This window comes from Canis aureus, chromosome 14, assembly GCF_053574225.1.
Source record: "Canis aureus isolate CA01 chromosome 14, VMU_Caureus_v.1.0, whole genome shotgun sequence".
NCBI classification, from domain to species: Eukaryota; Metazoa; Chordata; class Mammalia; order Carnivora; family Canidae; genus Canis; species Canis aureus.
Window position 1 is genome coordinate 4,583,859 of NC_135624.1, and position 12,314 is coordinate 4,596,172.

At 34.8% G+C, this 12,314-nt stretch overlaps 1 protein-coding gene across 11 annotated transcripts in view; it reads left to right on the forward strand.

The window, feature by feature from the left end:
* Positions 1-12,314, forward strand: part of VPS13B (vacuolar protein sorting 13 homolog B) — a 718,401-nt gene that overhangs the window by 446,846 nt on the left and 259,241 nt on the right. For all 11 annotated transcript variants that reach the window (XM_077846720.1, XM_077846711.1, XM_077846713.1 and 8 more), the window contains 2 exons: positions 19-222; positions 10,130-10,256. In XM_077846720.1, coding sequence (XP_077702846.1) covers positions 19-222; positions 10,130-10,256 — 331 coding nt within the window. The remainder of the gene's footprint in view (positions 1-18; positions 223-10,129; positions 10,257-12,314) is intronic.

The window sequence follows — 12,314 nt, forward strand, 5'->3', positions numbered from 1 at the left end:
TTTTCATTGCCTTTATAGGAGAGCTTTGAACTTGGGAATTCTTCGAGACCCTGGATCAGAAATTGAAGATAGACAATACCAAATAGACCTGCATTCCATCAATATAGGTACTGCACAGTGGGATCAACTAAAACCAGAGAAGGAAAGTGGCACAGGAGGAGTGCTAACAGAGAGTGAAAGAAATTCTCAAAATCCAGCCCTTGAATGGAATATGGCCAGCAGGTAGGAAATTAGTGGGAAATGTTCTGCACTTTCTAATATTTCATTGCCAGAAGAACAGTTGGTGATACAATCTTCAGCATACCCAACCTAAGTGTTTGGGTACCACTTTTGCATTTCAGGACTGATGTAAAATATATTTTGGTAAGTATAGTTAATGATTTTGCTTGGAAATCTGCTAGCATTGTTAAACTGTAATTATTACAAGTTTAAGATTGTGTCAGCATTTAAAAAAAAATATTTCATTTATTTATTTGACAAGGAGTGAGCAAGAGAGAACATGTGCAAGCATGAATGAGGGGAGGGGCCGAAGGAGAGGGAAAAGCAGATCCCCACTGAGGAGGGAGCCAGATATGAGGCTCGATCCCAGGACTTGATCCCAGGGCTCTGGGATCAGGACATGAGCAGAAGGCAGATACTTAACGAATTGAGTCACCCAGACACCACCTGTCAGCACTTTTTTTAAAGCTTGCTATTTAAAAAAAATAAAAATAAAAATATAAAGATAAAGCTTGCTATTTGATGAAAGGTTCTACTTCAGGCTAAGGATACATTCACATTTTCTCTTGCAATCCATTGTATTCAAGAAAGGTCAGATTTTTTTTTTTTAAGTCTCTCCTTTCTATTGATGATGATAAAAGGAGAAAAGTAACAAAAGCTGTAGGTTGCTTTAATTTTTTAGTCCACCTATGTTCACAGAGAACATTTTTGAAGGAATTAGCCCTGAATGTGAGCCTATAAGATTTGTAGAGAGCCGTTGCCATTTCACCCAGTCTACTTGTGGTTTCTCATCAGTTAGGTAGAATTGTTTCCTAGAACAAAGACACTAGGCATTAAAAATACTTTTGATATTGTTAACCTGGAAGTCGTTATGGTTTTAAAAAAGTGCTTTTTTCATTTTTCTTTCTTTCTTCTTCTTCTTCTTCTTCTTCTTTTTTTAAGATTTTTTATTTATTTATTCATAGAGACACAGAGAGAGAGAGAGAGGGAGAAACACAGGCAGAGGGAGAAGCAAGCACCATGTAGAGAGCCTGACGTGGGACTCGATCCAGGGTCTCCAGGATCATGCCCTGGGTTGCAGGCAGCACTAAACCGCTGCACCACCAGGGCTGCCCTCTTCTTTTTTTTTTTTTTTTTTTTTGCTTGTAAGATTTACTAACTTCTGTTGCTTATAACACACCATAGCAGTTTATTTGACTGAATCTCTTTAAAACATTGTGTGTATGTAGACTTTATTGTCTGACTTTTACAGTGCTGATTGTTTTGGAGTTCTGCCCTTTTGCCCCCCAAAACTGTATTTATGTCTTGACATTAATAATAGCAACAACTTTAATAAGAGATTATAAAAGACATCGCTTTACCTAACTTCCTTAAATTAATTATTGTAGTAATGCTATGAGGTAAGAACTATTTTCCCTAATTCTATATGAGGAAACTGAGGCATAACCAGGTTAAATAATGTGCCTAAAACCAAGTCCCAGATGGTAGTCTATACTCTATATAAGCTGCTTCTTTAGATACCTGTACTCTTTTCTAATTTCCTTGTAACTATTCATAATGAGCTTCTTTCAGCCTCCTGAAAATATGGTGTGTCACATACTGCTAGGCCTTGATATGTGATCTCTGCCTGGAACTATCTTAACCCACCCTATTCACTGGCCTAACTCCCATCCATTCATCAAGCCTCAGGAAGTCTTCCCCTGAGCCTTTCGGAGAGGAGTTGAGTTCCCCTTCTGTGTGCTCTTAACATATCACTTGGAATATTTAATTCTAATTATCTATGTACTTTGTCTGGGTCCCAAGGATAGAACTTCATCCAGTCCATTGATTTATCCCTGGCACAAAGCACTTTCATAGTATAAAAGTATTATTACAGGGCACCTGGGTAACCTAGTTCGTTAAAGCATCTGACTCTTGGTTTCAGCCCAGGTCCAGTCCTGATCTCCGAGTCATGGAATTGATACCTTTTTCAGGCTCTGGGATCAGCAAGGAGTCTTTAAGAGGTTCTCTCTCTCCTTCTTTCTCTACCCATCCTCTTCTCCCTCTCTCTCTCTCAAAAAAAAAAAAAAAAAAGTGTTGTTACAGCCTTTCATTGATAAGTGATTGAATGTGCCCCCTGAGTAGGAATGCAAATTTGGGTGAAAATTTTCCCACTTTTGGCCAGGTACATTTCAGGAGAGGGATGCAGACAACTCTGGTACACACCTTACATGCACTATACCAGTCCTGATCTGTAAACATCACATGATATATGAGTCAGGGTCAACTTCTGTCTTTCCTCCACGCTCAGTTTTCACGTTCAGGAAGTTCTAGCTTACATAATCTATAGTTCATCTTAAGAACAACAAATTCAGGGATGCCTGGGTGGCTCAGCAGTTAAACGTCTGCCTTAGGCTCATGGCGTGATCCCAGGGTCTGGGATCCAGTCCCACATCGGGTTCCCCACGGGGAGCCTGCTTCTCCCTCTGCCTGTGTCTCTGCCACTCTCTCCATGTCTCTCATGAATAAATAAATAGATCTTAAAAAAAAAAAAAGAACCACAAATTCTATCAACAAAGAAAGTGGGCCTTATTTCCTAGGAAATTTTATGATCATCTAGCCTTAACTAGATCTCTCTTATTTATATTTTAATTCATTTAAATAAACAGTTTATCTGTGTGTGTGTGTTTTACTAACTGAGTTGAAATTGACATTACACAAAATTAACCGTTTAAGGTGAACAATTCACTGGCATTTTGAACATTCACAATATTGTATAACCACCACTTCTATCTATAACCATCACCTCTGTCTCATTTTAAAACATTTTCTACACCCCAAAGTAAAATCACTTACCCATTAAGCACTTTTTTCTACATCCTTCTCCCTCCTCAGAGCCCCTGGCAAATGCCATCTGCTTTGTTTCTGTTGATTTAGCTATTCTAGACATTTCATATAAAAGGAATCATACCATATGTGACCTTTTGTGGCTGGATTCTTCACTTAACACAATGTTTTGGAGATTTTACAACATTATAGCATGTGTCAGTACTTCATTCTTAGTTATTGTTGGATAATATTCCACTGTATATAAATAAATACTAGTTTGTTTATGCATTTATCTATTGATGGACATTTGAGATATTTTTACCTTTTAGCTATTATGAATAATATTGCTGTGGATATTACTTGTGGACATTTGTACAAGTGTACAAGTACCTGTACTTGTACAGATACCTGTTTCAGTACTTGTTTTCAGGTATTAAGAATGAATGTCTAAGAGTAGGATTTCACAGTCAAATGGTAATTCTGTATTTAGCTTTGAGGAGCTGCCAAACTATTTTCCACAGTGACTGAACCATTTGACATTCCCACCAGCAATGCTCAAGGGTTCTAATCTCCCCACATTCATAGCAACACTTCTTTTCCATTTTCTTTTTTTAACTTTAACCATCCTATTGGGTGTTGTTTCAATTTGTATTTCCATATGGCCAAAAATATCTTATTTCTTTGGAAAAATTTTTACTCAAGCCTTTTCCCCATTTTTAAATTGTTTTTTGTTGTTGTTGTTGTTGATGATGAGTTGTTGTTCTTTCTTTATTCTAAGTGCTATACCCTTACCTGATATATAATTTATAAATGATCTTTTCATTTCTTGAAAATAATCTTTGCACAAGTGTTTATAATTAATCTAAGACTCAATTGTCAAATTCAATGTAGTGGAAGTATTGGATCATATGACATTCCTATTTTTAATTTTTTGAGGAACCTCCACACTATTTTCCACAGTGGCTGTGCTAATTTACATTCCCACCAACAGTGTACAAGGGTTCCTTTTTCTCTGCATGCTTGTCAGTACTTGTTATTCCTTGTGTTTTTTTATTTTAACCATTCTGACAAGTGTGAGGTGGTATTTCATAGTTTTGATTTCCGTTTCCTGATTTTGAGCATTTTTCAAGTTTCTGTTGGCCATCTGTATGTCTTCTTTGGAGACGTGTCTTCAAGTACTCTGCCTGTTTATTAATTAGATTGTTTGGGTTTGGGTTTTTTGATTTTTGTTTTTTTGGTGGTGAGTTATATACGTTCTTTATATATTTTGGGTATTTACTCCTTATTAGGTGTTTTATTTGCAGATATCTTCTCCCATTCAATAGGTTGCCTTTTTGTTTTGTCGATGGTGTCTTTCATTGTGTAAAAGCATTTTATTTTTTTGTAGTCCTAATAGTTTGTTGTTTTTAAATTTTTTATTTATTATTTGAGAGAGAGAAAGCTCACATTCAAGCACAAGTTGGGGGGAGGGGCAAAGGGAGAGAGAGAATCTCAAGCAGACTCCATGCTCCAGTGCAAGACTTAATCTTACAACCCTGAGGTCATGACCTGAGCCAAAATCAAGAGTTGGACGCTTAACTGTTGTCCCAGTAGTTTAATTTTGCTTTTGTTTCCCATGCCTTAGGAGACATATCTAAAAAATGTTTCTGTGGTCAATATTGAATATATTATTGCTTGTATTCTCTTCTAGGATTTTTTATGATTTTAGGTCTCTTATTTAGGTCCTTAATCCATTCTGAGTTTATTTTTGTGTATGGTATAAGAAGGTAGTCCAGTGTCATTCTTTTGTTGTTCGGTTTTCCTTGCACCATTTATTGAAAAGACTGCCTTTACCCCATTTTCTTGTCTTCTTTGTCATAGATTAATTGAACATGTAAGCATGGGTCTATTTTCTGGGCTGTCTTTTCTGTTCCATTGATCTATTGTCTGTTTTTGTGCTAGCACCTACTGTTTTGATTACTACAGCTTTGTGGTCTATCTTGAAATCTGGAATTGTGATCCCTCCAGCTGTTCTTTTTTTCTCAAGATTACTTTGAGTGGTGCAGGTCTTTTGTGGTTCCATACAAATTTTATTATTATTATTTGTTATAGTTCTGTGAAAAATGCTGTTGATACTTTGATAGGGATTGCATTGAATCCATAGATTGGTTTGGGTGGTATGGATATTTTAACAGTATTAATCCTTATAATCCGTGAACCTGGACTATATTTTCATTTGTTTGTAGCTTCAGTTTCTTTAATAAATATTTTATAGTTTTCAGAGTACAGATCTTTTACCTCATTGTTTAGGTTTATATTCCCAGGTATTTTATTCTTTTTGATGACTAAGGTCTATGTTTTATTCTAAGAGTATTATGGATTAAGCTCTTATAAATAGATTGTTGCTCCATTTTTGAGGAGTTTTTGTTTGTTTCTTTTTATATATGGTATGAGGTAAAAGTCTAACTTCCTTTTTTTGCATGTGGATATACGATTGTCCCAATACTGTTTGTTGAGGAGACCATTCCTTCCCCTGTTGAATGGCCTTGGCATGCTTTATAAAGTTAAGACTTTTGAACATCAATTAAATGCCATAGGATGTCTTTTACACTGGAGAAACAAAATGAAATGATTTCTGGTATGCTCCTGTCCCTTACAGAGCTCAGTGTCCAGTCAAAGAATTAATAGTTAATTACCTGTTAGAGTGCAGGGAGTAAAATACTATGGTAGACATAAATATAGGATGTTTAGGATTACAGAAGAGCCACATTACAATCAGAATAAATGTATTCCATGTACATGGGACATCTCAATCTAAGAGATATGACAGAAACATAATACAATAAATCTAAAATTGACATAGGTAAAAAAATAGAAATATTGAGGAAAGAAATTAATGAATAACTCTATAGATGGGTTTTCAGGGAAGCTCTCATGGAATACACAGCTTCTGAATTTGTTTCCATAGAGTATGAGTGGCAGGAGAGATGAGGGGGCACTTTGAACCTTATAAGAAAGCAGTAGATCCAAGGGCTAGAAGTATGAAAATGTGGCATGTTTTACACACTTCTGAATACTCAGTACAGAATATTAAGCTTGGCACATAATAGGTACTTAATAAAGAGTTGAGTGAATTGATGAAAGGTTGAATGATTAAACAATTAAGTAGAACTAGTAGATCAAGTGACTGAATGTTTCTAAGAGATACTGATTCAAATGAAGATAAGAGATCTTAAATCTGATGTAGTTTAGTAGTGACAATCTTGATAGAAATATAAATAAATAGAATCTTAATATGATTATACTTTTGTTTTTCAATTGGCATAGGTAAAATTCAAGATACAAAAAGAATATTCAGTGAAGAATATCTTTGTTTCCTCCCTTAACTAATTTGAAATAATAGCCTTTTTAAGGTTTTCCTTCATTCCTCCTACATATATTACTCAGCTTTTGTCTTTAATCAAAATGTGTTTCTGTGTGTATGTTGGGGAGAAGGGAGTAAGGAAGTTAAGCATAAAAATTACCACATTTTAAGATTTGTAGATCTTCTCCTAAAACCTCAGTTTTTCAGTTGAGAAAATACATTAGGATTCAGTCAGGTCAGCAGAACCATTGTATTATAGCATTAGGGATTTATTTTAGGAATAAGACCTTGCTCAATTGTGGCAGAACCTGTGAGTTAAGGATCTAAAGGGGACTGTGAATCAGAGACAGGTCACAGGCATGCCCAGCCACTGGAAGGACCACCGGAGGCTGATAGAGCAGCCCCTGGAAGGCTTTTGCCTCTTTGGAGGGGGTGAGCCTGCAAACGGGTCAGGAAAAAGAACTGGTCACAGAACCTAAAAGAGGGAAGACAAGTTGGAATCTGCTAGCACTGCTGAGTGGAATTTCACTGTTTTACAAAGCATGACTTCAAGAGAATACTGGCAAGTATTTATTTCCCTTATACTTCCAAATCTCATGCAATTTTCTCTCTAAACTCTGAACCATTCTTATTCTTAGCAAGTTGTTACAGAACAAAACCACCATAAGAAACTAAGTTTGGAGAGGTTCCTTACCTTGTGCAATGTCACTTAAAAGTAGAGCTAATAATTTGCTTCCCCTCATTCAACTACTTTTCTTATACTCCGTGTTCTGACCCCTTACACTTAGGTGAAAGTTCATTGTTAGTTAATCACTTTTTTTTCTTTTTCTCTTAGCAACCATTTTTACTATGTCTTAGTTTATTTTATAACCTGAGGAAATGAAGTACTGAGAATTAAAATAACCTGTACTGATGTCTGCCATATGCAGGTTACACATCTAGTCAGTGTTGCAGTTTTACATGGTAATTTGTGCTTTGAGGTGTGTGAGGGGGAGTAGGTAGTGGATTTTCTTCCTTACATATCAACTAAGGGTGTCCTTGGCAGCTGAAAGGGTAGCATAGAGATAAAAGGATAGATCTGTCTTGGCCAGTCTTGTTTCTTAGCAAAGTTACTTACTTATCTACATTCCGTTGATACTTAAATCAGAAATTGTTTAAATTGAATATAATCACAATAGTATATCATAAAATTTTAAAACTTCCTGTAGTGTCAATGAATTTGTAGTTCTTACAGCCACTAACATCATATAAATATAGATAATAATGCCTTAATTGATCCAAAGCCCTTAATAGGCAGGTTTCCCTCCTTCAGCATTTTGCTTTTAAGAGAAGGATCCAAACAAGATTATATCAACATTTGCTTAAAACTATATGTACAACACATAACTTTTATATATTATGCAGCATTATTCTGTGAGCACTGCACTTGGTATATCAATACATGTTATTAAAGCTTTAAATATAAAATAAAATAACATAAATCCTCTGACCATTTTTCCCTTGGTAGATTCCCATTCATACCCTCAATTTGTAATGTCCTTTTCTGTGAGAAACATTCAGCAGTCCCCTGACTTCTCCCTCCTCCACAAAGTTTTATTTTGAACTTTTTCTTTGAAAAAAGAGCTATCAAGTAGAATTAGATGCAGGAGTTTCAGACTATAGGTATAAACAACTCAAAACTATAACCAGAGCTATTAACAATTGAATATCTCCATAAAATTGAATTAAGTTGACATTTCAGTATAGCTATGCTCATAAGACTTCTTTTAGAGACTGAACTAAATATAATACTTGTGATCTCCATCACAAGTATATAACCATAGTTTTGGTTCATTAGTTTGGGGTAATTTTTGTTTATTTCTTCTTGTTTTGCTTTGTTTAGAGAATTTTCTCAAATGTATATTCTAGTTTATTGATTTTTTCTTGAGCTATATGTAAAATGCTATTTACCCACCTGTTATGTATTTTATTTATTTTCCATTTCTCGAAAAAATTTTAATTTTGAATCCTATGCTCTTATCTAGTAAAATATTGGCAGAATTTAATTCTTGTCATGATTTTTTCAGTATTTCTTTTGAAGTATTTCAATCTATAAAAATTTTTAATGATTTAAAATTATATACGATTACCTCCAAGACTTACAAGAAATAACACAAAAGAAGAGTTAACATTATGTACCATAAAAGTTAAAGTTTTATAGGACCATTGACTTAAAATTTTTTTAAATTTCCAAAGCCATAAGTCTTTCATATGTTGTGTTACTGATTTAATTCATCACATAATAGAGAAAAATATGATATGTATAAATATTCTTTATTTGGGAGGAAAAGAGTATTTATTTGCTCTTATTTGGTTTCCTGCCATCTTTTCCATTTTAAGGTATTTTTAATACATCATATATTTTAACATTCCCCTGTGAGAGCACATCAGATGTTACATGTTCCATTTTATGGAACTCAAGCTATTCAGCTATAATTACGGTGTCTCTCAGGATCACAACCTTTCCTCTGTATTCACAGATTTTAATACTTCTTCCTGTTACCCTCCATTCACCAGATCTCTTAATTCTTTAAAATTGACTTTCATGAAATCCAATACCTATGTGTCACAGAACCAGATGATCCAATTTGCTTTTTTGGCAGACACCATGTAAAGCTCTGCCCATTGCAAATTTGAACAAAATATACTAGTACTTTCTATTTTCTAGACTACTCTGGTAGAAAAGGATGTAGAAAGACTTGAGTTTTTATCTGAGCTTTTTCATGAGATAATTTATGCCAGTTCCCTCATTTCAACTTTTATCACTTTATAAGTGAATAGTAGAGACATATTTATAAGGAATATTAAGTTAATAGTTCCAAGGAACTATTGAGGTACAGCTTGCTAGTAAAACATAGAACTATATTATTTCATTAAGTGAAAAGTTAGGATATGGATAGTAGACTAGAAGAACTCTCCTAGCACAAGTGTTAGTTCCTCAGTAATGTTTTCCAGTTTCATCATCTACCATGTATGCAGTACTTCCTTTGAAATTATTAGCATTTGGTAATTTTGAATATAAAGTAGAGATACTGTGCTGAATAACCGATCAAAGATGAGAATGTATAAAGTAGAATTAAAATAGAGTCCAAATACTATTCTGCTATTAGGCCCAACAGTGGAACCTTTGTTCCTACTAGGTGGCCTTACCCTTGCCCCTGATCTTTATTTCCTTGTAGGTAATATGGGGCTAGTAATGGATTTCACTTAACATGCATGGTTGTTGTGAAGAAGCATTCAGTATCAAAGTCACAAAAGCTATTTCATGAACCGTATATGCAATAATAATCTGTGAACTCTGATGGTTCTTAGAGCTTAAAAAAAGGAGGTCGTCCAAGATTAAGAGGATATACTTGTGAACCTAATGAGGTTGGAAAGATGGCAGTTGTAACTAGAAGGTCAAAAATGTTAAGAATAGGAAAAAATGATCACACAAGAGGAAGGTTATTATTATTGGTAGAAAAAGGTACTAAACTATTTATAAGAACAAAAGGAATTAAAAACAGTAATTTGTTGAAAAGATGTGACTATGAAATAAATTGCATCTGAATTTCTCAGTAATTTTTTCTTTTATTGATCTGAGGTTAAGAATTGAAGTTGTAAAACTGTGATTATAAAATGTACAAATATAACTGTCATACATGTTTGTGGTGCAAAAACTTGTACAAATTTAATGAAAAAAAAATGAAATGGCTAATAATTTTTCACTCTATCTTTTAGCATACGGCGACATCAAGAAAGAAGAGCAATTTTGACTCCCATTTTAACAGATTTTTCTGTCCGAATAACTGGAGCACCTGCTATCATTTTTACTAAAATAATTTCTCCAGAAAATATGCACACTGAGGTGAGAACTTAATTTAGGTTTCATTTTAGGCTATGTAATGGAGTATCTTCTCTTTGTAAATTAGGGGTTCTTAGTTTTAGTGCGCACAGAATGTCAAATTGCTTATTATTAATAAGTTATTATTGTATGTAACTAAAAATTAATACCTTCTAGCACTGTTTTGCTATTGCTTTTTTTAAACTCTTTAAAATATAGATTTTTTTGCATTTAAATTAATATATTTGTTATTTTTTTCTTTTGTTATTGCTTTTTATGTAGTAACTCATTTAATCCTTATAACACTCCTATTAACTTCTTCTATCCTCATTTTTATTTTTTTTACTGTGAAATGTTCAATTTTGTTGCTTTTATTTTAAAATATATTTTTGCTATAATTTTTAAAATTTTTTGTATCAATTTTTTATTTACATTCTAGTTAGTTAACATACAGTGTAATATTGATTTCAGAAGTAGAATTCAATGATTCATCACTTACATACAACATCTAGTGTTCATCACAAGTGCCCTCCTTAATACCCATCACCCATTTAGCTCATCACCCACTTTCCTCCCCTCCAACCACTCTCCATTTGTTCTCTAAAGTTAAGAGTTTCTTATGGTTTGCCTCTTTCTCTCCTCTTTTTTTTTTTTCACATCCCCTGTGAAACAGATGAACATCTGTTTGTTTCTTAAATTCCACCTATGAACAAAATCATGTCATAAGGTATTTGTCTTTTTCTGACTGACTTATTTCAGTTAGTATAATATACTCAAGCTCCATCCATATCATTGCAAATGGCAAGATTTCATTCTATTTCATGGCTGAGTAATATTCCACTGTATATATATACCACATCTTGTCTATCCTTTCATTAGTTGATGAACTTTTGGACTCTTTCCATAATTTGGCTATAATGCTGCTATAAACATTGGGGTGCATGTCCCCCTCTCAAGTCATATGTTTGTATTCCTTAGGTAAATACCAATAGTGCAATTGCTGGCCCTTCTGAGATATTTACTAATGAATAAAAAAACATATAAAAAAAAGTTAAAAGTAGATACCTTGAGTCATTCAGTATTTTTTTAAAAGATTTATTTATTTATTTTGGAGAGAGGGAAAGAGTGAGCATGCAAATGCATGGGGGGACAGGCAGTGGGAGAGACTCTTCAAGCAGACTGCCTGCTGAGCTCCATGGAGCCAGACACAGGGCTCCATCCCATGAGCCATGAGATCATAACTTGAGCCAAAATGAAGAGTCTGCCACTCAACTGACTGAGCCACCCAGGTGCCCCACTATCCTTTTATAGATGAAGAAACTGAAGCTTAGAGAAGCTAACTCAATAACTTGTCCATATTTTCACAAGTAGTAAGTGGCAAAGCATGGTTTGAACCCAGGCTGGTCTGGCTCCAGACCCTGCACTCTTACTTAACCTCTTTCTAATGAAAGCAACAACACTGAGAGAGAACTCATTTCTGATCTGGATGACTTTATTTAGTATATAGAGAATTTTACATGGATTACCTGACTTAGTCCTCACAACATCCTTGTGAAAGCAATACTAGGGGATCCCTGGGTGGCTCAGCGGTTTGGCACCTGCTTTTGGCCCAGGGCACAATCCTGGAGTCCCGGGATCGAGTCCCACGTCCGGCTCCTGGCATGGAGCCTGCTTCTCCCTCTGCCTGTGTCTCTGCCTCTCTCTCTCTCTCTGTGTCTATCATAAATAAATAAATAAACCTTTAAAAAAAATAAGAAAGCAATACTATTAGTATCCATGTTTTATAGATCTGAAAACTGAGATCTAAAGAGGTTAGGTAACTCAACCAATGTTACTAGCCAGTTACTGGTGGATCCAGGTTTCAAGACTGATCACTATGGTGTACTGCCTCCATGCTTAGAATAGAAATGTAATAATAATGTGATCCATCATAATTTTAAAAGTATTCTTCTTAGAAATTTATATTATGCTAGGGAATCTGTGTGGCTGAGGCAGTTAAGCGTCTGCCTTCGGCTCAGGTCATGATCCCAAGGTCCTGGGATCGAGCCATGCATCTGGCTCCCTGCTCAGCAGAGGAGTCTG